This window comes from Stomoxys calcitrans, chromosome 4 (assembly GCF_963082655.1).
Source record: "Stomoxys calcitrans chromosome 4, idStoCalc2.1, whole genome shotgun sequence".
Taxonomy (NCBI): Eukaryota; Metazoa; Arthropoda; class Insecta; order Diptera; family Muscidae; genus Stomoxys; species Stomoxys calcitrans.
In genome coordinates this window covers 128,237,309-128,265,102 of record NC_081555.1, presented here as the reverse complement: position 1 = coordinate 128,265,102, position 27,794 = coordinate 128,237,309, and the positions used below count along the sequence as shown (strand labels likewise).

At 36.3% G+C, this 27,794-nt stretch overlaps 1 protein-coding gene across 4 annotated transcripts in view; it reads left to right on the top strand.

The window, feature by feature from the left end:
• Nucleotides 1-26,315, top strand: part of LOC106084246 (death-associated protein kinase related) — a 495,729-nt gene extending 469,414 nt beyond the window's left edge. For all 4 annotated transcript variants that reach the window (XM_059366903.1, XM_059366901.1, XM_059366902.1 and 1 more), the window contains 4 exons: nucleotides 14,411-14,623; nucleotides 14,694-14,869; nucleotides 14,938-15,256; nucleotides 17,673-26,315. In XM_059366903.1, coding sequence (XP_059222886.1) covers nucleotides 14,411-14,623; nucleotides 14,694-14,869; nucleotides 14,938-15,256; nucleotides 17,673-19,860 — 2,896 coding nt within the window. In that variant the 3' untranslated portion in view covers nucleotides 19,861-26,315. The remainder of the gene's footprint in view (nucleotides 1-14,410; nucleotides 14,624-14,693; nucleotides 14,870-14,937; nucleotides 15,257-17,672) is intronic.
• Nucleotides 26,316-27,794: the final 1,479 nt, after the last annotated feature.

Below are 27,794 nucleotides of genomic sequence, written 5' to 3'. Positions count from 1 at the left end.
TGGGTCCAAGGACTTAAAACGAGTGATCGGTATATATGGCAGCTATATCCAAATATAGACCTATCTGAACCATGTAAGGTAAGGATGTCGAAAATTCTTCAATCGGATAATAAACGCAACTTTTATGGGCCCAAATACTTAAATCGAAGATCGTTACACATATATAGCAGCTATATCCAAATATGGACCGATCGGAGCCATATTGACCACAAATGTCGAAGAGCCTAACACAACTCACTGTGCCAAATATCAGCAAAATTGGATAATAAACGCTGCTTTTATGGGCCCAAGGACTTAAAACGAAAGATCGATATATATGGCAGCTATATTCAAATATAGACCTATTGGAACCATGTATGGTACGGATATCGAAAAGTCTAACATAGGTCAATTTACCAAATTTCCCCAAAGTCGGATAATAAATACACCCTTTATGGATCCAAGAGCCTAAATCGGGAGATCGATTTATATGGCACAAATTTAAAAATATAACCCCAACTTGACCATACTCAGTACGAATGTCGAGGAGCCTAACGCAACATATTGTCCCAAATTTCAACATAATCGGATAATAAATGTTACTTAAATGGGCCTAGGACCTTAAATCGGCAGATCGGTCTTTGTGGGGGCTATATCAAGATATAGTCCAATATAGCCCATCTGCGAACGTAACCTGGACAAAAAATAATCAGTGCAAAGTTTCAGCTATATATTTAGACTGTAGCGTGATTTAAATAGATATACGGGCGGGCATGGCTAGATCGTCCTACATTTTTACAACGATCAAGAATATATAAACGTTATAGGATGGAAATGGATTTTTCGATGTGTTGCAAATGGAATGAAAAAACGAATATATGTATGTACCCCTCCTCTCTCCGTCTGTCTTTGATGATCAGGGACGGACGGTCAAAAGTAGATTGTCTTAAAGTACGTTTACGTTGGCCACTAAATCTGGATTTATGGAATATTCGAGATTTAAGTGTTAAATCTTGTATTGTTTTGCAGGTTTTACTATTCAAAAATAAATCCCATTTTTGCAGGATTTATTTTTAAATCCAAAATAAACCCGAATAATCGATAAAAGTGCCAAAATATGCAACTGTTTTCAAGGCTTGTGTATAGATGTGTGTGATATGCACATACATGTTCACTCATGTACTTTTGTGTACGCCACTTAAATTCTCAAAAAACGCAGTAAAAACGGACAGGATTTATTTTTAGATTTAGTTAAATGCAGATCATAAATATTTCAATGTAAACGTGCTATTAACATTTTACTACGATCGGGAATATATGTACCTTGTGGGATCAGAAATTGATATTTCGTTATGTTACTAACGGAATGACAAAATTAATAATACACCCTCCCTTCGGTGGTGGGTATAAAAAAGACCATTTTGCACTACCAATGCTTCTTGTCCCTTGGCTTAATGTCAATATGCCGAATTTTTATGAACTTTCTTTAACAATACTACTTCCTAACCTCACTCTCTTTTGCTATCATCTGTTATGCAATTTGCATAGAGTAAGAGCCAGATGTTTGTATTATTTGTTCAACTCTGTATTTTTCTTTGTCTTTTTTATTAGTCGTTGTTAGTTGTTGCCATTCTGCAAATTTTTAGCATCATTCTTGTTGTTTGTGTTCTTGTTCTTCCTAGTCGACATTTTACTAACAGCAGACACTGTTTACATCTCGTTGTTGCAGCTTAACTATTATTCTATAGCCAATATCTCTCTCTATTGTTGTTGTTGTTTTTTGTTTGTTTTTATTCTCTTCCAATTTATGTCGGATTTGTTGTTGGTGTTATTCACCATTGGAGCTTTGCATACATATACATACGAGTATGCGTTTGTGCATTTGTATTGTGCCGGAAGCATTCAACACTTAGTCGCCGCTTTATTAAGGTGGCACGTACTTTGTCAAAGGCGTCGTTATCATTTGCCGCCGACGTTAATGTTTACCGGCCGTCGTTGTTTGACCACTCCACGTTGTTTTTTTGTGTTTTTTTTTTTTGAGTCATTGTTGTAAATGCAGTTGTTACTATTGTTTATATTGTAGCAAATTTGAAAACCAGTTGGAGCTTCATCTTCTCTTGTTCTTTCTTTTTTTTGTTTTTGTTTTTGATGCTGATGCTATGCGTCATTCAAAAACACAACAACAAGAGAGATATGACACAACAACAAGAGAGATATGACACAACAACAAGAGAAGAAGGTAAAAGAAAGTGTGAGAGAGAGAGACAGTTCTCATAATGCTGATGTGTGTATGTGGTTTATACAGTAAACCTAATATAAAAAGTCAAAAATTACATAGATAAACGTAGAAATTTAAATTAAGCATATTTTTACGGCCTTAAGCCTAGTACTGACTTCAAGTTTTCGTCCGAACAACTGTTAATGGGCCCTATAAAAAAACTTTTGCGAAATGACTACGAAAGTTGTTCAAATAAGTTGTACTTAGTTCTTTTTGCGAAATGATTTCAACATGTTGCTAGCAACACTGTCAAATTTCGTAGATTTTAAATGATATGTATGTACAGCGGTCAAAAAAAGTATTCATCATTAGCAAAATTGATAATAAATTCACTTATTTTGGGTAATTGAAGAAAATTTAAAGTAAACAAATAATGCAGTTTTATGCAATAGTTTATTTTTCGTAATATGTTTTAAAATAAATTCAAAAAATAAATTTAATTAGCGCAAAAAATGCAATTTTATATAATAACACCAAAAACAGAACAAAAAAAGTATTCATCATTGATGTGCTATCATCAAAGTCAAATTCAAATATTATTTGGGAATCCCCCTTTTCTGTTTTATTTAGTAAAGGAGGCTTTGCCCTTGACAGCAAATATTTAATTTCATTGAAAATATAGTTTTTGTCAAAATGGGTCGTAAGCAAAACGAGGTTTCTGATGAGGTAAAAGTTTTGATAATAAAACACCACAGGAATGGTTTAACTCAAAAAACTATCAGTGAAATATTAAATAGACCACGATCTACTATACAATCCATCATCAGAAAGTGGACAGAAACGAAAACTGTTGACAATAAACCAAGATCTGGTCGACCAAAAGCACTTTCAGTTGGAGATGTGCGTTGGCTAGTGCGGCAAGTTCAGAAAACTCCGAAGACAAATGCGACCATTCTTCGTAAAAACACTATGGAATATTTAGGGAAGGAAGTTACTACACAAACAATTCGAAATACACTCAAAAGGCATAGTTACAGAGGAAGAACTGCACGTAAGAAGCCCTTTATAAATAAAATAAACCGAGTGAAAAGGCTAAACTTCGCAAAAATGTATGTAAAACAGCCCGAATCATTTTGGAAAACAATCATTTTTGCAGACGAGAGCAAGTTTAATCTTTTTGGGTGCGATGGAAAGGTCATAGTGTACAGAAAACCAAATACAGAGCTTGAAGAACGAAACACAGTTGCTACTGTAAAACATGGTGGAGGTGGTTTAATGGTTTGGGGGTGTATGGCGGCTTCAGGAGCGGGAAATCTTGAAATTATTAATGGAGTAATGGATCATAAGTATTACATTGACATTTTAAAGAGGAATTTAAAAGATAGTGCTGTAAAACTTGGGCTTGGTAATAACTTTCAATATTATCAAGATAATGACCCCAAACATTCTGCTTTAAATACCAAGATGTGGATGCTGTATAACTGCCCCAAAGTCATTAAAACTCCTCCTCAAAGTCCCGACTTGAACCCAATTGAACATCTTTGGGAACATCTCGAACGCAAATTGAGAACGCGCAATTTTTCGAGCAAGAGTCAAATGCAACAGGTGATAATGGAGGAATGGACTAATATAGTCCAAAATATAACCGCTAAATTAGTCCAATCGATGTCAAAACGTTTAAAAGAAGTTATAAGACGCGGTGGTCGAATAACAAAGTATTAATTTTTTTAAATTATGTTATTTATTTTTTTGTTTTTTTGCAATGATGAATACTTTTTTTGTTTAATTTTTTGTGTTCAGCTGTAAAATGGCCCTTTTTGTTCCAATAAATACTATTTTTTTCTTTAAAAACAATGAAATTGTGTACATATATATCACACAAGCACTACTGCATCATTAGTTTAATATGTTTTTATTCCAATTGTCTTTTGTAGACTTATTAAAAAAAAAACATTGAATGATGAATACTTTTTTTGACCGCTGTATATTAATTCCAGCGAACAATGACAATCAGCTGTTTAAAACTTTGTTAGCTTCAAACGTTGTCTTTTTAATTTGTTTTATTATTTTTTTGCGTAGAGTTATTATGAATAATGAAGGACACTGCACTCGTCCAGAATTCTAGGTGACTCCATAAACTCTAAGAATTCAGTTTATGGAGTGCTCCAGTGCCCCCATTCAATTTGGAACCATCCATGCAAATAGAGGGACAGGAGAAGCTCGGGACACTCCCATCCCAAAGCTTCCTCTCCGGGAAGACAAACTCCAAGTCGCCATCGAAGAAAGATCCGCCCGGCATGCAGCGCATCGCATCGCCAAAGCCACGTAATTGTTCCACTCTAGCGGCCTTTCGCAAAAAAACGAATGCCCGAAAACGAAAGAACGTCATGTTCCTGACTACCTCAGTTAAAAGGCAGACCTCAACACCACGACCTCTACATAAAAGTGTAAAGGTCTAGTGTCGCGTTAAGTGTTGCTCTCGGTGCACTCTTACTCGCCCCCCAATATCAGTACTGCCTTAATACCCTTTACCTTTTCCATCATACCGCGTAGACTCACCGTCTCCAGGGCCAGGTGCCACACCCAGCGCCCATAGATAAGGATCAGCCAAACCACAGAAGTGTGCATCCTCTGGACCGCCCCTGGTCCAAGTTCCCAAATCCTGGCTATTGAGTTGTGCCATGATTAGAACGCACTTAGCCTCCTTTTAACTCTCTCCTAAACGTTCATTCTCATTTATGGTCAAAAATTATGCCCAGGTATTTAGCCTCCCGAGCGAGCGGCAACGCACTCCTTCCAGGATCGGTCCCCTGAATTCGCCATACTTACTCCTTCCAGTGAACAACACCAGCTCTGCCTTTCTGTGTTCTATGCCAAACCCATTGACCATCGCCGATCTAGACAGGAAGTCCTTCCTTGTTAACGGTGGAGATGTTATTTTCCCGAAAAGGGAACTAAGAGATGAAGGTACCTCGCCGTCTCCGAGAGCTTCTTTTTTCCGTTAAACAGGGAATCATATAGGCTTTTGGACGTGTACAGCGTTTCGGTGGTCCTGAAGGCATTGGAGATAATGTCAATGTGGGAGTGGATAGTCAGTCGTCGCTAAAGGGTCTAGCAAGGAACTATGTGAAGCTGAGACTGGATAGAAGATGCAAAGAGCTTCTTTGAACTATAGGAAGAGCTGTCAGTCTCAGAGCTGCGAAGTCGGAGTTAGCGGTTAGCAGTTGAGCATGCTTGCCCTGACATCCACTTCAACTTCGGCCTGATATCAAAGAAAAAAAATGACATATGGCGTGTTTCGTGTGGTCCCAGGTCACAATCAGGACACATATCCCGCAGGTTGGCATTAATCCTAGCTCTGTAGGAGTTGAGGCAGCTGCATCTGCCGAAACGCAAATGAGCCAAAATGCTCTGGTTTGCCGTGGGAGGTCAATTTCTTCTACCAAGTGAATGTAGCCATTGGAGACTACATTCACTTGGTAGCTGGTATCCGCACCCATTCCTGTATTATTAAATCCTTTTAACTTTCTCAAATAAAAGTTTATCAAGTTTTCAAAAAGCGAAATTTATTTGACAGTTCTATAAAGGAAATCTGTAAAATATACCTATTTCAAATCTACATTAAGTTTTGTGAATACCGGTGTTGTAAAAAATGTTTGACATAATTCACATTTCGATGAAGTTTGCTGTTAAATTATGGGTACATAGTTTATTAATATCCACCAACACACAGAGCATGCCTGCTTTGAATGCAGTGTATGGCGTTGGCGAATGGATTGTTAAGGATTGGAAAGTAAAAGAGAAAAGTAGTGTCAATTGACATTTGTTTCAAATTTCGGGATGTCATAGTTGCTAGAAAATACATAAGAATAAAGTTTCTATGGCTGTAAATTTTCTGGGAAATCTATTCTATTATGATTCTCTCTTGCATATTAAATTTTCCTCTTTCCAACGAATTGTTTTTTTTTTATTTATTTGCCATTGTATTCTCAGGAATCCTTTTACTCTTTCTCAATTATTTCATTATAAAGAATTCTTTCATGTCACAATCTTCAAACGAATTGAAACGTTATTTGTGTGTGAAAATCTTACTCTTTATACCATCGATGGATGTCCATGTCGTCGGCTCTTTTGGTGTATTCCCCCCAAGGGCATTCCTTTGTATTCAATCTTAATTATTTTCGCTGTTTCATTGTTGTCTACAAGACTGACTGGAGACTGGATGGTTGGCATAAGCAGTCGCCTTAAATTTTCTTTTCTCGGCTTCCTCCTTTAAGTTATTGACCACTGTATGTTCTTGGAAATCATTTTTTAATGCAACACTAAAATGAACGAGTAGGACTAGGGATTAAGTGGATTGGGTGTAGTGTCAGATGAAAAGCAAAAATGCGTAATAGTAGTTTGCAAAAATTCACCGGTAGGAAAATTTACAAGAAGAAGTAAGAAATGTTAGCTAAAACAAAAATTTGTATGTGCTGAAAATAAGAGAGCATGCTGGTACTTCAACAAACCTAAAACTGTTGTAATAAAGGGTGATTTTTTAGTTATTATCTCTTTGGAAACACTTGTTTAAACATCTCACGCACGTTTCATGTTTTGTTTCACTGTCAAACATCTTCAGTTTGGTCTATGATTTAACCATGAATCGTTTTACAAATCAACGATGTTTGCAAATTATTGAATTTTATTATCAAAATACGTGATTTGTTAAGAAAGTACATTGCGCGCTTCTCCGACGAAATGACGAAGTTCATTTTTAACTCAATGGTTACATAAATAACCAGAATTTTCGATTTTGGAGTGAAGATTAGCCAGAAGCATTGCAAGAGATACCAATACATCCAGAAAAGTCACAGTTTGGTGTGGTTCATGGGCTGGTAGCATCATTGAACCGTACTTCTTCAATGATGATGCGAATCGTAACGTAACTGTGCAAGAGCTTGACTTGCATGACATGTGGTTTCAATAAGACGGTGTCACATGCCACACAGCACGCGTAACAATGGACTTATTGAGAGGCGAGTTTGGTGAACATTTTTTTCACGTTCGGGACCGGTCAATTGGCCACCTAGATCGTGCGATTTAACGCCTTTAGACTATTTTTCGTGGGGCTATAATAAAGCTAATGTCTATACAGACAAGCTCCCTTCAATTGACGCATTGGAAGACAACATTGAAGCATTTATTCATGAGATACCGGCGGAAATGTTGGAAAGAGTATGCAAAAATTGGACAAACGGATGGACCATTTGAGGCGCAGTCACGGTCAACATTTGCATGAAATAATCTTCAAACAATAAATTCTGTGGACCGTACTATCGATTCAAATAAAGGTTTCGTGAATTTTATGTATTTTTTATGTTTATTTCCTATAGCTCTTAAAATATCACACTTTATCTCCACCATAGGATGGAGGTATACTAATTTCGCCATTCCGTTTGTGGCACATCGAAATATTGTCCGCCCGTCTGCCCGTCTGTCTGTTTGTCAAAAGCACGTTAACTTTCGAAGGAGTAAAGCTAGATATTTTAAATTTTGCTCAAATACTTCCTTTTAGTGTAGCTCGATTAGGATTGTAAATAGGTCATATCAGTCCACATTTTGAGATAGCTGCCATATAAACCTATTTCGGATCTTGACTTCTTGAGCCACTAGACGGCACAATTCTTACACGAATTTGCTGAAATTTTGCACAAAGTGTTTTGCTTTGATTTCCAACAACTGTGCTGAGTATGGTTCAAATCTGTACATATCTTTATATATCTCCCATATGAAGCGATATCCCGATTTGACTTCTTTAGCCTTAAGAAGGGGCAATTACTACCCGATTTGGCTGAAATTTTGCAAAATTTGTCAATGGTTTTCAATAGCCGTGCAATGTATGGTCAAAATAGGTATCTAACCAGATGGGTTGCCCAAAAAGTTATTGCGGATTTTTCGGCGTTGACAAATTTTTTCACAGCTTGTGACTCTGTAATTGCATTTTTTCTTCTGTCAGTTATCAGCTGTTACTTTTAGCTTGCTTTAGAAAAAAAGTGTAAAAAAAGTATATTTGATTAAAGTTCATTTTAAACTTTATTAAAAATGCATTTACTTTCTTTTAAAAAATCCGTAATTACTTTTTGGGCAACCCAATAACTCCCACATAATACTATCGCCCAATTTGACTACTTGATCCTCTAGGGGGTGCAATTATTTGGCTGAAATTTTAAACGTGGCATTTTTTATGACTTTTAATAGTCTCTATGGTCTGTTTGTATCTAAAGGTGTATCTCCTATACATTTGAAAAAGTCAGGTGGAGGGTATATAAGATTCGGTCCGGCCGAAATTAAGGTCTTGTACTTGTTTTAGACGATTTGGCAGTGAAGGCCAGAGGACTGCTGTCAATAAACTCGGTTAACCCAAAGCCTTTCGGGTCAACGCAGTCTGAGTTAAGGACGTGTTTGACGAACGCGCATGTAACCCTGTGGAACAGCAAAACGGTCGGTAGGATAGCGAAAATCCTATGGGGGGATCCGGATCGTGAGAAGACGATGCTATTACTGAAAGGAAGTAAAAGGAGGTCAGTATAGCTTTCGGTATCATAACGGGACTACGAACTCACTTATGCAAAATCGGTACGGCAAGTGATAGCAGGTGTAGGGCAATTGGGGAAGATGATAAGACGTTGGAGCATTTCCTATATCATTGCCCAGCTTTGGCGGGCAAATAGGCAATATCGGTTCGGATTTGGATATAGCTCCCATATCTCCGATCTCCCGATTTGACTACTTGAGCCCCTGGAAGCCGCATTTTTTGTCCGATTTGGCCGAAAATTTGCACATGGTGTTCTGTGTCAGGTAAGGTCCAAAATGACCCATAACCTGATATAACTCCCATACAAACCGATCTACCGTTTTGACTTCTTGAGCCCCTGGAAGCCACATTTTTTTCCGATTTTGCTTAAATTTTGCACATAGTATTCTGATATGACTTCCAACAACTGTGCCAAGTAGGGTTCAAATCGGTTTATAACCTGATATAGCTCTCATGTAAACCGATCTCCCGATTTGACTTCTTGAGCCCATAGAAGCCGCAATTTTTGTCAGATTTGGCTAAAATTTTGCATATAGTATTCTGTTATGACTTCCAACAACTGTGTCAAGCATGGTTGAAATTGGTCTCTAGCCTGATATATATCTTCCATATATTATCCGGTCTCTCCATTATCCTAGTTCGGTTTCTAGAAGCTTTAATTGTTGCTGGTTTGTCAGAAGTTTGGCATTTAGAATAAAAATCTTCAACTAAATTTTGTCATACATTTTTAGTAGAATCCATGGTGGTGGGTTCCCAAGATTCTGCCCGGATGAACTAAGCACGCTTTCATTTGTTTTATTTCATTTCGTTTTTTTATTTTTTTATTTAATTTTATTTTATTTTTAGTTATTTTATTTATTTTATTTTATTTTTAGTTATTTTATTTATTTTATTTTATTTTATTTTATTTTGCTTTATTTTATTTTACATTATCATATTTTATTTTTATTTAATTTTGCTTTACCAGATTTTACTTTATTTTTTAACTTTTTTTATTTTATATTATATTTAATATTTTATTATCTTCTCCTAACAACCCCATCCTAATTTGAACAGCAGACATTTTCAGCAAACAACAGACTTCTTAGCAGGCAGGCTGCTGGTGGGAAATTACAAGCGTTATGCTGTAACAGCAAAACTACTGCTGCAATAGCGGCAAAATTAGCAACTAACAGTTAGCAGTCAGTATTTGCTATTATCAGCAGACTTTTTTTATGAGTGTATACATTTTAAATCGGTTTATATTGAGATATAGTTCCCATATAGACCGTTCTACCCATTCAGGATTGTAAGCCCATAAAAAGCTTAGAAAAAGGTCAAATTTTTACCCGTTTGTGCTGAAATATTGGGTTGCCCAAAAAGTAATTGCGGATTTTTAAAAAGAAAGTAAATCCGTTTTTAATAAAGCTTAGAATGAACTTTAATCAAATATACTTTTTTTACACTTTTTTTCTAAAGCAAGCTAAAAATAACAGCTGATAACTGACAGAAGAAAGAATGCAATTACAGAGTCAAAAGCTGTGAAAAAATTTGTCAACGCCGACTAAATGAAAAATCCGCAATTACTTTTTGGGCAACCCAATAGTACAGATTGGACCACATTTGAAATGAAAAACATGAAAAACATTTGAAATGAAAACAGACTATTTTGCTTTTTAGTTCGTCATATGTTTATGCTACTTAGGTGCCTTGCCAAATGTGTCTTTGATATTTAAGTAATTTTAACAACGCTTAAACAAAAGTAGTCGGAGATCTCAATTTCATTTTCCCAAAGAGATTTTAGTTTCAAAAGAAGTAATTAAAGTAATTCTTTTTTTCAGCAAATTTAGGTATTGTGGTAAAAAAAATCGGGGGAACTTGTATAAAACTTAATTTTATAGGCATTTTTTTAAATTATAATACAGAATGATGGAAATTTTTTTATAAATTTTTGTCCAAATTGATTTTATTATAGATTCATGATGGAAAGGGAAATTTGTCCACATTTGAGAAAATGTTGTTAAAATTTAAAATGCAATCATTTCCATTATATTGTTTTATATTGTAATAGCCCAGAAAAATTCGTAATAATGCCAACAACTTGTTGATCATTTCAAAATTTCCAAAACGCCCAAAAAATTTTTTCCTCCCCCCCTAAAAAAATAAAATTCCAATTCCAACAGACCGAAAAAAAGCAGACAGACCGGCAATAAAGGTGGACCGAACAACATGGTTGAGCTGAATGGTGGACGGGCAACGCCAACCAGCAGACAACAAGCATAACAGACTCCAATGAAATTTTCATTCACCAAATTGTAGTATAGAGTAAACTCAGTGTCAAGCTGGGCCCATGTAGTGTTTTGGTTGTTATACTTATATATATTATTTTTTTTTTTTTTTTTTTTTTGTTTTGCTAAGTATCGGAAACTTGGAAAACTTGCCAAAAACAACACAAATTCATTACCGGTTTCTTATTTGGCCGGTTTCCAGACAGCCACGCGCGCATATGAGTTTTTCGTCATTTGGTTGTAACCCAAAAATAAATTGAAAAAGTATTTTCCACATTTCATAGCCGCCGCTATGCCTGCAGCTCCTCTATCTCTCTCTCTTTCACATACATATAATTCTAATGGGAAATTTATGAATGAAAATATAATAGTTTCCATTATTATGAATCAACAAAATAGTAATTTTGTGGTATGTATTTTCTTTTTGGCTCACAAAAGGGGGTTTCCTTGTTTTCTGTGGCACATAAACAATTTTAATCTTCTTAATGGAAATAATGAGGAATATAAACAACATGGCTAGCACAAAATACCCAAAGCTAAAAATTCAACAAAATTTTGTAAAAAATTATTTTAAAAAAATATGTAATAATTATTCCCAGAAAATTTTGTAAAATATTAAAATTTTTAAGAAATTGTGAAATTTTTCAAAATTTGCTTTTTATTGGAAACTTTTTCAAAAATTTTGTTATTTAAAGAAAACTTTCAAAAATTAGCTTTTTGCAAGAATTTTTTCAAAATGTGCTATTTATACTAAATTTTGTCAAAACTTACTATTTTATGGATAGATGTATGTTTTGTCCAAATTTGCTTTTTATAGACAGTTTTGGTCCAAATTTGGTATTTATAGGAAACTTTTTCACAAATTTGGTATTTATTCCATTGAGCTCTATCGTTGGCTTGATTTCACGATATATGGGTTTATTCCAGCTCTCTTTTCGTACAGCGAATCCATGTGTTTTTCAGGCATCCCCTCCCTCGCTGTTCTTGCAGTTTCCAGTCTACGATATTTCTCGCTATATCATCGCGTGGTCGGCGTAGGATATGACTCAACCAAGTCCATATTCTCTTCTGGATTTCTACATCGACAGGGGAAGTGTTTGTTCTTATTTGCAATTCTTCATTTGAAATACGGTTAGGCCAGAAAGTTCGAAGTATTTGTCGTAAACAGCGATTTATGAAGACTTGGACTTTGCGAGTAGTCGCTTGTGTCAAGCTCCAAGATGTACAACCATATAATAAAATTGATTTCACACAACTGTTGAAGATCCTGAATTTTGTATTATGTGAGATGTCACTGCATCTCCAAACATTGTTGAGTTAAAAAAAGCGCTTCTAGCCTTGTTGATACGTACGCCTATGTCTGCCTCTGATTCTCCGTCCTTTGTTATTTTGCTGCCAAGATAGGAGAAATTGTTAACGTCTTGAATGATATGGTCGTTTATAGTGGACGGTGTCAGATTTGATGTTCCTATCCCTATTTATTTGGTCTTCGCTATGTTTATCCTCAGGCCTACTTTAGCACTTCTACTTCCTTCTTTGTCTCTGCAGGAGGATGTGCCTGCACCAAAGCCATCGGTTTGATGTTTAACTCTTTGGTAAAATTTCCGGACTTCATTCTGACTCCTGTACATCCCAGTTCGCTCACACTCACGTCTTTCCATATCCCTTTTTCTTTGTGCGGAATAGATGTTGCTCCTCCCTCCTTTTCTCGCGATACCTCTGCGTTGCTTGGCTTCAGTAGCATTTCGACACTCTTGGGCGTATCGTTGGGGAGGCTTCTGGTACCCAAGTACGAATTACGCGGAATTTTCCATAGAGCAGGCAATGGTTTGCCACTGCGTAGTACTTTCATCAAGCAATTGGGTCAGTCGAGTTTAGTATGCCGTTGCCATCTATTGTGTTTTCAGCTTTTCTATGTCCAGCTTCCGTGCACTGTCAGATCGTATTTTTCTCACCACACTCAAAAAACGCTGCAACAAAGTAATGATTAGAATTTATGTTCGCTCTTCGAATCGATCGTGCATCGAACACGCTGAATGAATGACTTCCATCTATTACAACGTGATCAATTTGGTTTTTTACTTCTTGATCTGGAGACATCATGTTTCTTGGTGGATATTTTAAAATCTGATGCTGCTAACTACCATGTTTATGCAACGGCAAAGTCTATTAGCCTCAACCCATTATCGGACGTTATCTCATTAGAGTCTTATTTTCCGACAGTTGGACAAAAGATATTGTCCTTCACAATCTTTACATTAAGATGACCCAGAGGGATTTTAACATCATGGGCGGGGCAACGGTCATATTCTCTCTAGGTGCTTGCAGAAAATATACTTGGTCTGCTCGTTATTGGAGGTTAGCATGTCCGCCTATGGCGGTAAACGCTTACGGGATACTTTTCGGATTAAGAGCGCACAACAAGTCGATTACTGGCTTTGGTGTATGTCTATTGTGGCATGGGGCGGATTAGTGTTCGCACCCTTTTAACTTAATCGAGCCTAGGAAATTTTATCCCAGGGGCACAAAACTCAGACATGACTTGAAACACAACATATGGGGTTGTTGAAATCGGCCTTATAGTCAACGATAAGATGTTAAGGGTCGATCTTTCTCTCTTAAGTCTTCTCTAGAAAATAGAGCAATCTGAGTATCTCGTTGCGATGGATTAACCTGGTCTCAAGCTGATATAGGCCAATCAATTATCTTGTTGACTTTAGACCCTATTGAATCCTTGTGTAAAAATGCAAATTTACCCATGATCATCCCATTAAACAACAGGGGCAAACTTCTCACATAAAAATGATTCGAGTTTAAGCTCAATAACAAGGGGTCTTTTTTTATAACCGAGTCCAAACGGTGTACCGCAGTGCGACACCTCTCTGGGGAGAAGTTATTACATGGCTGCCGTACCATTTTCACAAATGTCGCCAGCATAAGGAAGGGATTACCACCGCCGAAAAAAAAATTATATTCTCGCCAGGATTCGAACCCAGGCGTTTAGCATCATAGGCGGACATGCTAACCTCTGCGCTACAGATGGCCTCTAGTGTACGGGTCATAATATGAGATTGCATATATCAAGTATAAGTTCTTCTAGTCGGATTGCGCAGATGAGTTGATGCATACGCCTAATTTGCTTGTTGTCTCTCCTCTTTAATAATTCTGCTGGTAACCCATAGGCTCCTGCTGCCTTGTTGTTCTTCAGTTGGGGTAGTGTTACATTTATATTTTTTTACCGTCATCTGCATAAACGAAGAAATTCCTTTTGGGAAAGGATGCTTTTATATTTGTTTTTAAATTTCAATTTTATTTGTTGCCATTGTTCTTCTCCTAATTTGTTCTTTTTCTCCTTTTTTATCTTTGCAGAGGAAAATTTGCAGCTGTACGCCGTGCAATACACAAAAATTCCGGAGTTCATTTTGCAGCAAAATTTCTAAAGCGGCGAAGACGTGCCCAGTCTTCAGATAAAGAAATCAAACATGAAATAGCTGTGCTAATGTTATGTAACGAAGCTGAAAATATTGTCAAATTAAATGCTGTACACGAGTCAAGATCCGATACAGCGCTTCTATTGGAATTGTAAGTGATTTGATTGCCATAACATTTTACCGCTTATTAAACACTCTTTGTCTTTGTCTTTTGCTTACAGAGCGACTGGCGGTGAATTGCAAACATTTCTCGACAATGAAGAATGTCTCAATGAGGGCCAGGCACGCAGTTGCATGCGTGAAGTACTTAAAGCATTACAATTCTTGCACAAACGATCCATTGTTCATTTAGATTTAAAACCACAAAATATCCTGCTTAGTGGAGAACGTGTTGAAGGTAAGTATGATCAAAATCTTCTTCTAGGACACTGATACTACTAAAATCCTATATCTTTTTCTTTGCAGATGGTCTTAAGTTATGCGATTTCGGTATTTCACGCGTTGTTACCGAGGGTACCAATGTGCGTGAAATTGTCGGCACACCCGATTATGTTGCACCCGAAGTCTTACAATACGAACCCCTATCACTGTCCACCGACATTTGGTCGGTGGGTGTTTTGACCTATGTCCTTTTGTCTGGATTTTCCCCATTCGGGGGAGATACCAAACAGGAAACCTTCCTTAATATATCACAATGTGCACTAACATTTCCGGATAAATTATTTGGAGGCGTCTCATCGGCAGCCATTGATTTCATACGCAAAGCATTGCGAATAAAGCCAAGGTAAGCAGGTCATGGAAAACAAAATCAATCATTTGCATTTCTATAAGAGGAAACTTCGATTTTGATATGCTACATTACTGCTAGGGTAATTTTTGTAGCCTACACCACCACTGTGGTACAGGGTATAATAACTTTGCTAAAACCATTGATAAGTGTAGCGATCGGCTTAGAATCATTTCTTGATTTAGCTACGCCCATGTGTCTGTCTGTTCATAAATTCTTGTAATCAAGGTACACAATTTTGATCCGATCTATACAAAAATTAGCATGACATACTTTATTTGTCGTCCCAATACGTGTGCGAAATTTCATCAAAATCGGCTCAGATTTAGATACAGCTCCCGGTTATATCTTTCATACAATGTGACTTTTTAAGTCTTAACCAGTCACAATTGTTGTCGCAATCTCATGACATCCGGTTGTACGTACCGGATTGACCCGATGAAGTCCTTCATCGGCAAGGGATGCCGCCTCAGTGTACAACAAACTTCTACACAATCCCATGGCAGCCGGCTGTACGTACCCGATTGACCCGATGGAGTTCTTCATCGGCAAGGGCTGCCGCCTCAGTGTATAACACACTGCTACAACAACAACAACTACAAACTTCAACAACAACGACAACAATTGATGTTGTTGTTGTTGTAGAATCAGTATTTGTGCAAGAGCCGGTGCCACCCGACCTCTCACTGAGACTCTTCTCTATACCGCTGATTGTTCGCGACTGCCGTTGCAGCTACTCCGTATGGAGCATTCCACTATACGCAACCTGTGGACGCGCCCGGTAGCACGCAACTAAGTTTCTCGTGACAGCAATGAACACCATACAGCTCGGACCTCAATGTTCCAGCTTATGTGGTGCTCACAGCTATCGCGTGCCAGGTGAAATATGTCCTATTATGGCTATAGATGCCACAGTTTTGGACCAAGCTTTACAAAATTCACCCAAGATCAAGTTCCCAAGATTTACTTTTCTACTAGCTGGAGAGGTTCCGTTCCGCTGCGCCTTCGTTCACTCTCTTATTTTATCTGAGCCCTATAATGGCACGGTCAGGGAAAAAGTCCTGTTTGGGATGCTGGTACGTCCTTTCAGATATTTCCCCAATATGGATATCATATTGGAGCTTTACTCCCAAATTTCTTTCATTTGAGCCTTACATTGGTATGGTCGGTAAATATGTCCGGTATGGGGGGGGGGGGGGGGTGAGTTGGACCCCCCTATATCAGATTCGTGCTCTAGTCTCAAAGACCTTTCATTTGAACCTAATATTGTCATTATTGGTTTTAATTTCCATTTGGCGGGCTTTGGAGGTGGGGCGCCCACCCCCCCCCCACCCTATTTAGCGTGGGTCGCCCCACTCTAAATAAGAATACCTAATTTTTCTTTTTTGGAGTTATTACAAACAAACTAAATTTCAGGTAAAGCGCCCCACCCATCTCCGCGATCTAGCGTTTTTTAAAGTAGGAAAAGGGGAGGGTCCCATTTCATATCATACCCCCTTTTTTGACGTTGGACTTTCATGACCGTTTTGGGAGTTTTTGGGCTTGGAGAGGCCCCGTAGACACCTCGGACCAAATTCTTATAACATATTGGGTTGCCCAAAAAGTAATTGCGGATTTTTTAAAAGAAAGTAAATGCATTTTTAATAAAACTTAGAATGAACTTTAATCAAATATACTTTTTTTACACTTTTTTTCTAAAGCAAGCTAAAAATAACAGCTGATAACTGACAGAAGAAAGAATGCAATTACAGAGTCACAAGCTGTGAAAAATTTGTCAACACCGACTATATGAAAAATCCGCAATTACTTTTTGGGCAACCCAATATATGTACTCAACTTCCAAACACCTTTCATTTGATATCCATATTGTTCCAATCGGTAAATATGTACTGCTGCGTGGTTTTAGGGGGTGGGGAGGCCCCTCAGACACCAAGTAATAAATTTTTATGTCAGATTTGTAATCTCCTTTAAAACCCTTTCCGTTTATACCCATATTGCCCAAAGCGGTAATAGTGTTCAGTTGGGTGATTGTTTTTGGGGAGGGGGGACACTAAGGGTGACATTTTTATGCCAAGTTGATACTCTACTCTTAAATATCTTTCATTTGATATCAATATTGTCCCAGTCGGTCAACATGTCCATTCGGGTGGATTTCGAGATGGGGCGTCCCCCCAGGTTAATTGACCCAAAATTGTATACCAGTTTCGTGTTTTTGGGGCACCATAAGTTCTTTAACGCATCTTTTATCTTTCTTACCTTCTCTATATACTCACAGACGTTACTCCCAGTTCAGTTTGCTGGTTGTGTAGAGTTATCTCAAGTCGTTTTTGTCCCAACATCACTCTCTATCTAATTGATTTTAATTTGTTTCCCATTTTTTTTTTTTTTGTCTATGATTTGTTTTTTTTTTCAGTGATCGCATGACTGCTGCAGGATGTCTCGAACACATTTGGCTTAAAGACGAATGTAGCATCGATAGACATATTTTCAAAAGCCAACTCAGCAATAAGCAGCAATTGGAACATGATGATGATGAGGAGTTGGAGTTGGAGGAGGACGACGTGGATATTGATAGCGATGAACGTGCCAGTAGTAGTGGGGGAGCCATCGACCATGATGTGGATGTTGCGGAAACAAAGAGATTGGAACTAAATCACCAGCCCAACAGCCCCAGCTGTACCAACATTGCAGTGGATGATGATGATGATGAGGTAGTTGTTAAAGCTAAACCCGAAGCTATAAGTGTAGACAATTCCGAGGAGGAAGATGATCTATTGACATCATCCGAATCGTCGCACAACAACAAACATGGCAAAACAAATGGTTATGCAGCCACTACCACAATCACTAATGGTGTTCATATGAATGGGCATGCAAAACCCTATTCAAATGGTCACACCATGAGGAATGGTGGTGGTGGTGGTATATCCAATGGTCACACTACAACAAATGGTTATGCTAAAACCCCCAAGGCCAATGGTTCGGCCAACAAAACTCCCACTTCCCCCACATCCTCAGGCGGCAGTAGTAAGACTGCCTCAATACCTACAACCAAAACTACAGTGGTTCATAATGTGCCAGCGACAGCAACAAAAGCCATTACCATTCCCCTGGGCAGTGTTCAAACACCAATGGCGATGGTGCCACCCTCAACAGCAACATCACAACAGCAACATTATGTTGGTACATTAGTAACAACACCTCAAGAAATGCAACATCACCAACCACAACAACAGCAACAACAACAACAATTTCTACACATACCCGCTCGACGTCAATCGTCCGAGTCGAATAAAGAAAATACATTTCTAACCACCAAGAAAATTGCCCCCTCCCCCCTAAGCTGTGGCATGAAAAAACCCCATCTAACAGTTGCACAATCCAATACCTCCACAGCAACCATTGTCATTAATCCCAGCATGGGCAATGCTCTTGCCAATAATATAGTGGCTACCATAACCTTGCCCTCGACAGCGGCAATGGTATGTTCGAACGTTTCCACCACCTCCTCCTTTTCATCCTCCTCAACAATGTCACCCTCTAATGTCAATGTTACAAATGAGAAATTAATAAATGTTATGCCATCATCACATACTGCCACCAACAATACTATGGGTACTACTACAACAGCTACTACAGCCACCAACCACAACAACAATAATTCTTTTTTCCCAGATGCTCCTACTACACCCAAAGTTATACGCAAGGCACCAAATTCGGACACATCTCCCACCTCTGTTAAGGCTTTAGTAAAGAAATTCCAATTGGAAGGTGGCGAACAGCCGCTAAGCCCACCTGAATTTGCCACCAATGGCTCCAAGCACCAGCAGCAGCAGCAGCATCATCAGGCACAGGTCCTGATGCAGCCACAGCAGGCGCCTCATGCAGCACTGAAAGCAGTAACAAACGAAACGAAAACGAAATTCCTCAATGGCAGTGGTGGCCGATCATCTATGCCAAAATCTCCTCCTACACTTACGCTTTCCACGGCCATTATCATAAACAATAATACCTCCTCGAGAAGAGCCTCCGAGCCCATAACGGCTATACACCATAATACCAATAAGAAGCTGGCTTCGTCGGCTCCGGTTTCCCAACCACCATCTATGGCCAGCAATAATAGTTATAAAACAATGTGTGTCTATTGTAATTCCTGCAATGCAGCGGTGGCCAATAATGGATGCAGGCATCCCACATCGACAACAACGACAGTACATGTGGCCTCCCATAAGAATGGCACAACAACCACCTCCACCTGTGGTGGCGCCAATTTCAGCCAGAGCACCAAATCATTGATTAATGGCAGCAGTAGCAATGGCAGCCTCACCAGCAGTTCCAGTAACGGCACCACAATTACCACCTCATCCTCCAACGCTTTGCTATTTGGTGGAGGCTCCAATCAGCAACAACAACAGCAGCAGCAGCAGCAACAGCATCACCTCTTGAATTCCCACCACTCGCATCATCATTCACATAATCACCATGCCCATCACCTTCACCACCACCATCCGCATTCCCATCTGCATCATCATGGGGTGGTGAAAAGTGCCGCTGGCGCCGCCGCAAATGGTTTGAGCTTAGATCAGGGTATTATTTGTTAGCTAAGGGCCTCTAGGGCGCGAAGGAATGCCAAAAGTTTCTTTCACCGTTTCTTATGTTGCATGTAGTATAGGGAGAAACCCATCAATAAGCCCCCCAACCATAAACAAAATAATAATAAAAATAGCCGTAGTAGTACTAGTTATACGTATTATAATTATTTAATAACAAAACGAAAAAAGTATTTTAGTTACTTTTTATGTTGTACAGATGATGGTGGTGGTGGTGGTGTAGCCTATGAAGAATTTGTTTAAGATGACCAATGTCCTGCGTGTTAAGTCTTATTGGGGAAAAAGGAAACGAAATAAAGGAAACAAAAGAAATAAAAACGTTCAGCCAAACAGGAAGAGGAGGTAAGATGTCCTATATATTTATTATGTAGGTACTAGCAAGCAAGTTGGTCTATTTGCAACTTTGGAAACGAAAAGGTTTTTGTCATTTTCGATTTATCTAAACCTTTTTTTTCTTAACCCAATTTGTACTTTTGGTCTCTATACGGCTTGAGGTATCTCAGATGACAATATTTTTTTCGTTTGCTAATGTAGATGGAATTTATTTTATACGGAAAAAATTAAACTTAACTTCCTTTGGGTTTTCTTATTGTCTCTTATTGGTTTAAAAGAGGTTCCCTTTCTTTCAAAACTCATGCATAGACCAAAACTCATGCATAGATCTAAATATATCAAATATATTTTTTGTGGCTATATGTCAAAATTTCCTACTTACCCTTAAGTTATATCGCCAATTATGGCAATTTTGGATCCCCAATATTAGCAAACTGTAATATTTTTCCTAAAGTGAATTGTCGCCAAATTACAATCTATCTTTAACCTTTTTTAAATTTAAAACTTTCGAAAGAGAGATTCCCAAACATATAATTTTTTTAAAAGAACATGTCCCCAAACACATCTCAAACTTTGGAAATGTCCCCAAACATATAATTTTTTTAAAAGGACATGTACCCAAACACTTTCCTAATATTCCATTATCCTAATACAAGTATATTGTTTGGGCCTACATGAAAAAAATTTCTACTTGCCCTTAAATTATATCGCCAATTATGGGAATTTTGGATCCCCAATTTTATCAAAAAAAATATTTTCCTAAAGTGATTTGTCCCTAAATTATAATATATTCTTAACCTTTTTTAAACTTAAAACTTTTGAAAGCAATATCCCCAAACATAATTTTTTTTAAACGTGTCCCCAAATACGTCTCTCACTTTGGAAATGTCCCCAAAACCCAAAAACTTCCCTAAAATTCCATTATCCTAATACTAGTATATTGTTTGGGCCTACATGAAAACAATTTCACCTTGCCCTAAAATTAGATTACCAATTATGGCAAGCTTGGATCCCCAATATTAGCGAACATTAATATTTTTCCTAAATTGAATTGTCCCTAAAGTATAATATATCCTTAACCTTTTTTAAACTTAAAACTTTTGAAAGAAAGATCCCCAAACATAATTTTTTTTTTAAACATGTCCCCAAACACGTTTCTCACTTTAGAAATGTCCTCAAACATATATTTTTTTAAAAGAATATGTCTCCAAACACATCTCTAATGTTCCATTATCCTAATACAAGCATATTTTTTGAATCGATATATGGCAAAAAATTATTTTAAAGAAACATGCCCCCAAACACGTCTCTAACTTTGGAATGTCCCCAAACATATATTTTTTTAATGACATGTCCCTAAATACGTCTCTAACTTTGGAAATGTCCCCGAACATTATTTTTTTTAATGACATGTCCCTAAATACGTCTCTTACTTTGGAAATGTCCCCAAACATTATTTTTCCTAATAGGAATTTGTCACCAAATAGTAATATTATAAAATATCTTTACAATAATAAAACTGCCCGAAATCATGATTAAGAAATCAATCTGCTTTGAATACAAATGTGAAATTATCGCCGAAAACCATATAAAAAAATAAATCCCAATTTTTCCAAAAAGAAAATGTCCTTAAACTTGTCATTAACATGGGATATGTTTTAAAATATGTGGCAACAATCTCCCCAAACATTTGTTTTAATAAATATTTGAATTATTTTCCCGAAAGCTAATTTTCGTCCAATTGAATAATCAACCCGCCTTGAAAATTCGTACAACATGTCCTCAAAATCAGATTAAAAGAAATTGTCTCCAAACTCTTTAAAAATGTAAATGGTCCCAAATATGTCATTAGTTTGGGAAATATCCGCAAACAAAGCATGTCTTTGGAGTTTATTTACCCAAATTGTTATATTAGGAAATATCTTCAAAATAAAAAAAACTGTCGTGAATCATGATTAAGAAATCAATCTGCTTGGTATATAAATGTGAAATGTTCCCTAAAAACCATAAAAAAAACTCCCAAGAATGTTTTTCAAAAAGGAAATGTCTTTAAACTTCTCATTAGTTTCATATATTCTAAAATCAATCAATCACAAATCAACAATCTCCTCAAACATTTTTTTTAAGAAAATATTCCCAAGCATGAATATTATTCCAGAAAGTGAGTTTTCCTCCAAATAATAATCAACCCGCCTTTAAAATTCATATGAAATGTCCCCAAAATCAGATTACTAGAAAATGTCTTAAAACTTGTCATCAATTTGAGCCAAATCCTTTGTGGCAAGAATATCCCCAAAAAAATTTTTTTTTAAATATTCTCAACCATGAAAATTTTTCCCGAAAGTGAATTTTCCTCCAATTGAATAATCAACCGCCTTCAAAATTCATATGAAATGTCCCCAAAATCAGATAAAAAAAAAAAAAAACCCCAAACTCTTTAAAAAAAGTAAATGGTCCCAAATATGTCATTAATTTGGGAAATATCCCCAAACAAAAATTATTTTTGCTGCTTAATTTGTCTACTTACAGGCAAAATATGTTCTTGGAGTATGTTTACCACACCATGGTTGGTTTTTTTTAACAGATATGGTAACCCCAAATTAATATAACAGCATATAATTCCCCAATCAGACTAAAAGAAAATATCCCCAAACTCTTAAAAAAAAGTAAATGGGAAATATCCCCAAACAAACATTTTTTTGCTGCTTAATTTGTCTGCCAGTTGAATAATCAACCCGCCTTGAAAATTCATAAGAAATGTCCTCAAAATCGGATTTAAAGAAAATATCTCCAAATTCTTTAAAAAAAATAAGTAAATGGTCCAAATATGTCATTAACTTGATTTGCTGCTTATTGGCAAAACATATCCTTGGAGTTTATTTACCACACCATGGTTGATTTTTTAACAGACATGGTAACCCCAAATTTATATAACAGCTTATAATTCCCCAATCAGATTAAACGAAAATATCCCCAAACTCTTTAAAGAAAATGTAAATGATCCCAAACATGTCATTAATTAGGGAAATATCTCCAAACAAAAATTTGTTTGCTGCCTATTGGCAAAACATGTCCTTGGAGTTTATTTACCACATCATGGTTGATATTTTTTAACAGATATGGTAATCTCAAATAAATATAACAGCATATATTCCCCCGTTAAACAAAAGCAGCATATATAAATCGGTAGAAACGTAAACAAAAAATAAAAAAAGAAGAATGTTTTGGGTTTAAAATTAACGTAAAATGTTCAAGACAGTAAGTTCATACACTTTAAGCATATCTACTTTACCGTATCAAATCCTTAATGAACCCCAAGGCAGCCGGCAGATTGACCCAATGGAGTCCTTCGTCGGCAAGGGCTGCCGCCTCATTGGTCGATTAAGACATCCATTCCATTATTTAGTTTGTCAACAGACTCTCATTGTGACCTAACCTAATCTAGAGCTTTCAGTGACATATTGACAAAAATAAGAAGTCCATCCTTTCTTTTCCAGTCAAAGTCAGTCAGAGAATTCACGCAATGTTGTTGTTATTGTTGTAGCCGCATTTGCATTTGGAGGTGGCGATCCTCGTCTAGCTGCTATAGGTGAGCTAACTCGTTCCGGTCCATACGACCTATCGTCGCGGGAATATGGCCACTAGTAGTTTAAAGGCGTCAATAACTTGCCTTGTTATAACGAGCTTCATAGGTACTCAGTATTTAAGCAAGAACCGGTGCCGCCCGGCCTCTCTTTGAGACGCTCCACTCGATTGTTTGGGACTATAGTTGCTGCGCGGACTCGACAAAAAAAGGAGGCCCCTTAGCTATGTCCGTCTATTTGTCTCTCCGTCCGTCTGTCTGTACACCTGTCCTTGTTAATTTGTGTACAAACTACAGGTCGCAATTTTCATCCGATCGTCTTCAAATTTGGTAGTGGCATGTTTTTCGGCCTCGAGACGAAGCCTATTGAAATTAGAAAGAATCGGTTCAGATTTGATTATAGCTTCCACATATATTTTCGTCCGATTTGCATTAATAATGCAATAAAATGGTCATTTGTTAACCGATTTGACAGGAAGGATTCTCTTATGACTCTCGATATTAATGGTGAATATCGTAGAAATCTGTTCAGATTTGGCTATAGCTCCGATTTGCAGCAATACAGCAATAATACGGTCATTTTTTACCTGATTCTCTGGAAATTTGTCAGGAAGGATTTTCTTATGACTCTCGATATAACTAGAGAATTTCATAGAATTCGGTTCAGATTTGGATATAGCTCCCATATATGTGTCCGTCTGATTTGCAGCAATACATCAATAAAATGGTCATTTGTTAATAGATTCTCTCGCATTTTGACAGGAAGGATTTTTTTATGATTCTTGATGTTACTGGTGAATTTCATAGATGTCGGTTCAGATTTGGCAATAGCTCCCATATATATGTTCGTCCGATTTGCAGAAATACATCAATAAAATTGTCATTTGTTAAACGATTCTCTCGCAATTTGGCAGGAAGGATTTTTTTATGACTCTCAATATTAATGGTGAATATCGAAGAAATCAGTTCAGATTTGGATATAGCTTCCATATATTAGTCGTTCGATTTGCTGTAATAATGCAATAATATGTTCATTTGTTAACCGACTCTCTCGAAATTTGACAGGAAGGATTTTCTTATGACTCTTGATGTTATGGGTAAATTTCCTAGATGTCGGTTCAGATTTGAATATAGCTCCCATATATATGTTCGTCCGATTTGCAGTAATACATCAATAAAATGGTCATTTGTTAACCGATTCTCTCGTAATGTGACAGGAAGGTTTTTTTTTATGCCCCTCGATGTTACTGGTGAATTTTTAAGAATTCGGTTCAGATTTGGATATAGCTCCCATATATATGTCCGTCCGATTTGCAGTAATTCACCAATAAAATGGTCATTTGTTAAACGATTCTCTCGAAATTTGGCAGCAAGAATTTTCTTATGACTCGATGTTACTGGTGAATTTCATAGATGTCGGTTCAGATTTGGATATAGCTCTCATATACATATATCGCCCGATTTTCACTCCTAGACCCACTGCAAAGCGCATTTATTGACCAATCTTCCCAAAATTTTGTACAACGCTTTCCTCGACGAATTCCACAATATCCATAAAGTTTGGTCGAAATCGCTTCAGATTTAGATATAGCTCCCATGTATATGTTAGTCAGATTTTGGGTAATTTGTTGTCATTTATCAACCGTTGTTCTTACATTCTGAACATATTTGCTTTGCCCAAAATTTGATGCAAGAATTTTAATAATCTATCTGGATACATCCACCGAGGTCCATTAAAATTGGTTCAGAATTATATGTAGCCCCTCTTTTGTGTTTATAGGGTAGTTGTAGGGTATTATAAAGTCGGCACCGCCCGACTTTTGCCTTTCCTTATTGGTTTTTTTTGAAACTTTAGCTGGTTTACTAAAGTAAAGGGAAAACAAAATCTCTTTCTGCATTAGTATTTTCCAAAAAGACAAAAATAACAGAGATTAAGGGAATGCGGTCATCTTAACAAAAACACCATACTGAAAAGGTTTAAAAAAAATATTTTTTTACAGCATGAGTTATTTAAATCTAGTTTTTAGTGTAAAATAATTGAAAAAAAAACAATTGTGTTTCTAATTATAATACAAAAAATTGAGGAAAGAAAAGAAAACCAGTATGTACTTGAAATGACATAAATCCCCCCCACAAAAAAAACTCCTCATCTTTTTCCCAATACTTTTTCAAAACTTTTTACTAATTTTATTTATATAGAAAAAAAAGAATCCTTTTTTTTATAAATTCTCCCTTGTGATTCTTGTGATTGCTTCTAACCCAATTTCCTAAAGGTCTCTATTTTGTGTGATTCTTCTTGTTTAATTTTATTTTTTTTTTTTGCTTTTTTTTAAACCTAAAAATTAAAACCTTTAAACGATCTTCATTTATATGTTAGTCTGTCGGCTTTTTTTGTAATGCTATCAAAGGCTTTGGCTTATAAACTTTTAATATATTGAATGTCTCATTATCTACCATACATTTCTTTGCGTAAGTAACATAATTTTGTTCGTTTCAAAAAACAAAAAAAGAAAATTTCAACCACAAAACTTTTTTTTTTTTTCAATAATTATATAATTTTTTTCTTCTATTTTTTTAATAAGTTTATGTTGTATACTGCTTATGTTTATCGTTCATCGGTATATAAGTTTTCCGTAAGAAATCTTATTATTATTATTACTTTTTTTATACATGGGAATTCTGAAATAAATATGCTGTTATTGATTGAATGAAATAAAGTAAACACACACAATTTTGTTTTGTTTTTCTTTTTTATAATTTTTCATTATGAAAGGTTTTTGAAACCATTCTGAAACCTTAGCTGAATTCCCTAAAAAAGAATATACAAAAAACCATAAAGAAAAAAACAAAAAAAAATCTAAAATGCTTCATCTTATCATTGAAATAAGTAAACAAATTGTTTTTAATTTTTAGCTAATGTTAAAAAATATTACAAGTTGTTTAAATAATGAAAAAAAAAATATATATAAGGCGAAAAAAGCAAAAAAACGAAAAACTTTATATATACCTACTATATATATATATATACAAGCATACATTAATTAATTTATAAATATAAAATTAATTAAATGAAAGCAAGATGAAGAAATTATAGTTTTTAGCTATGGATTTTTTTTTAAGTACACCATTTCCTCCCTTCCCTTTTCCCATCTTACACTAATTATTGATTAATTAATTAATTAATATTACTATTTTTTTTTTGCTGAATGCTGAAGATTTAAACGAAATCCGTTATATCAGAAACCTTGAAGAAGAACTTAATAAAAATTTATAAATAAAAAATAAAATAAAACCAATGTACACAACACTTATTTTGCGAGAAAAACAACACTACAAACAGGTTGTATATGATTTTTAACTACACCAAAAACAAAAAAAAAACTAGAGAACAACAGTTTTACTGGCACCTAAAGCAGCTGCAAAACCATAAAACATAAGGATAATGGAAAACATATAAACAAAAAATTTCGTGAGAAATTGAGTTATATGAATTTTTTTATTTAATATGTTTTAATAATTTTATAATCGACCTTTATTATTCAATTAAATTGTTTTTTCATTCAATCTCGAGGTCTTTGATTCCTTATTTATTTATCGATATTTTACATTTCAATGAAATACATTTTCAAGATATGATCTACTAAAATTAAAGTTTATTTTAACACGATTGGCATCACTGTTTTGAGTTGTTATTTAACTTACATATCTAAATGACTAACAAAACACGAACAAAAACTTAAAGACTATGCGTCTTTCTTCAACAGCTGTTGTCTGATTTGTTACCGTCCTTTGTAAGGGTCCTTGCGGATCTCGATGTTAATAAATCTCCGGGCCCGGACGGTATATCAACACTTGTCCTTTGCAAGTGTTCTTCGACGCTTGCTCGTCCGCTACGCAACCTTTTCAATCTTGCTTACCGTGCGGGGGTTTTCCCAGCGCGTTGGAAGTTTGCGAACATTCAGCCTATCCCCAAAAAGGGTGGGGAGAACAACCCTGCGAATTACCGACC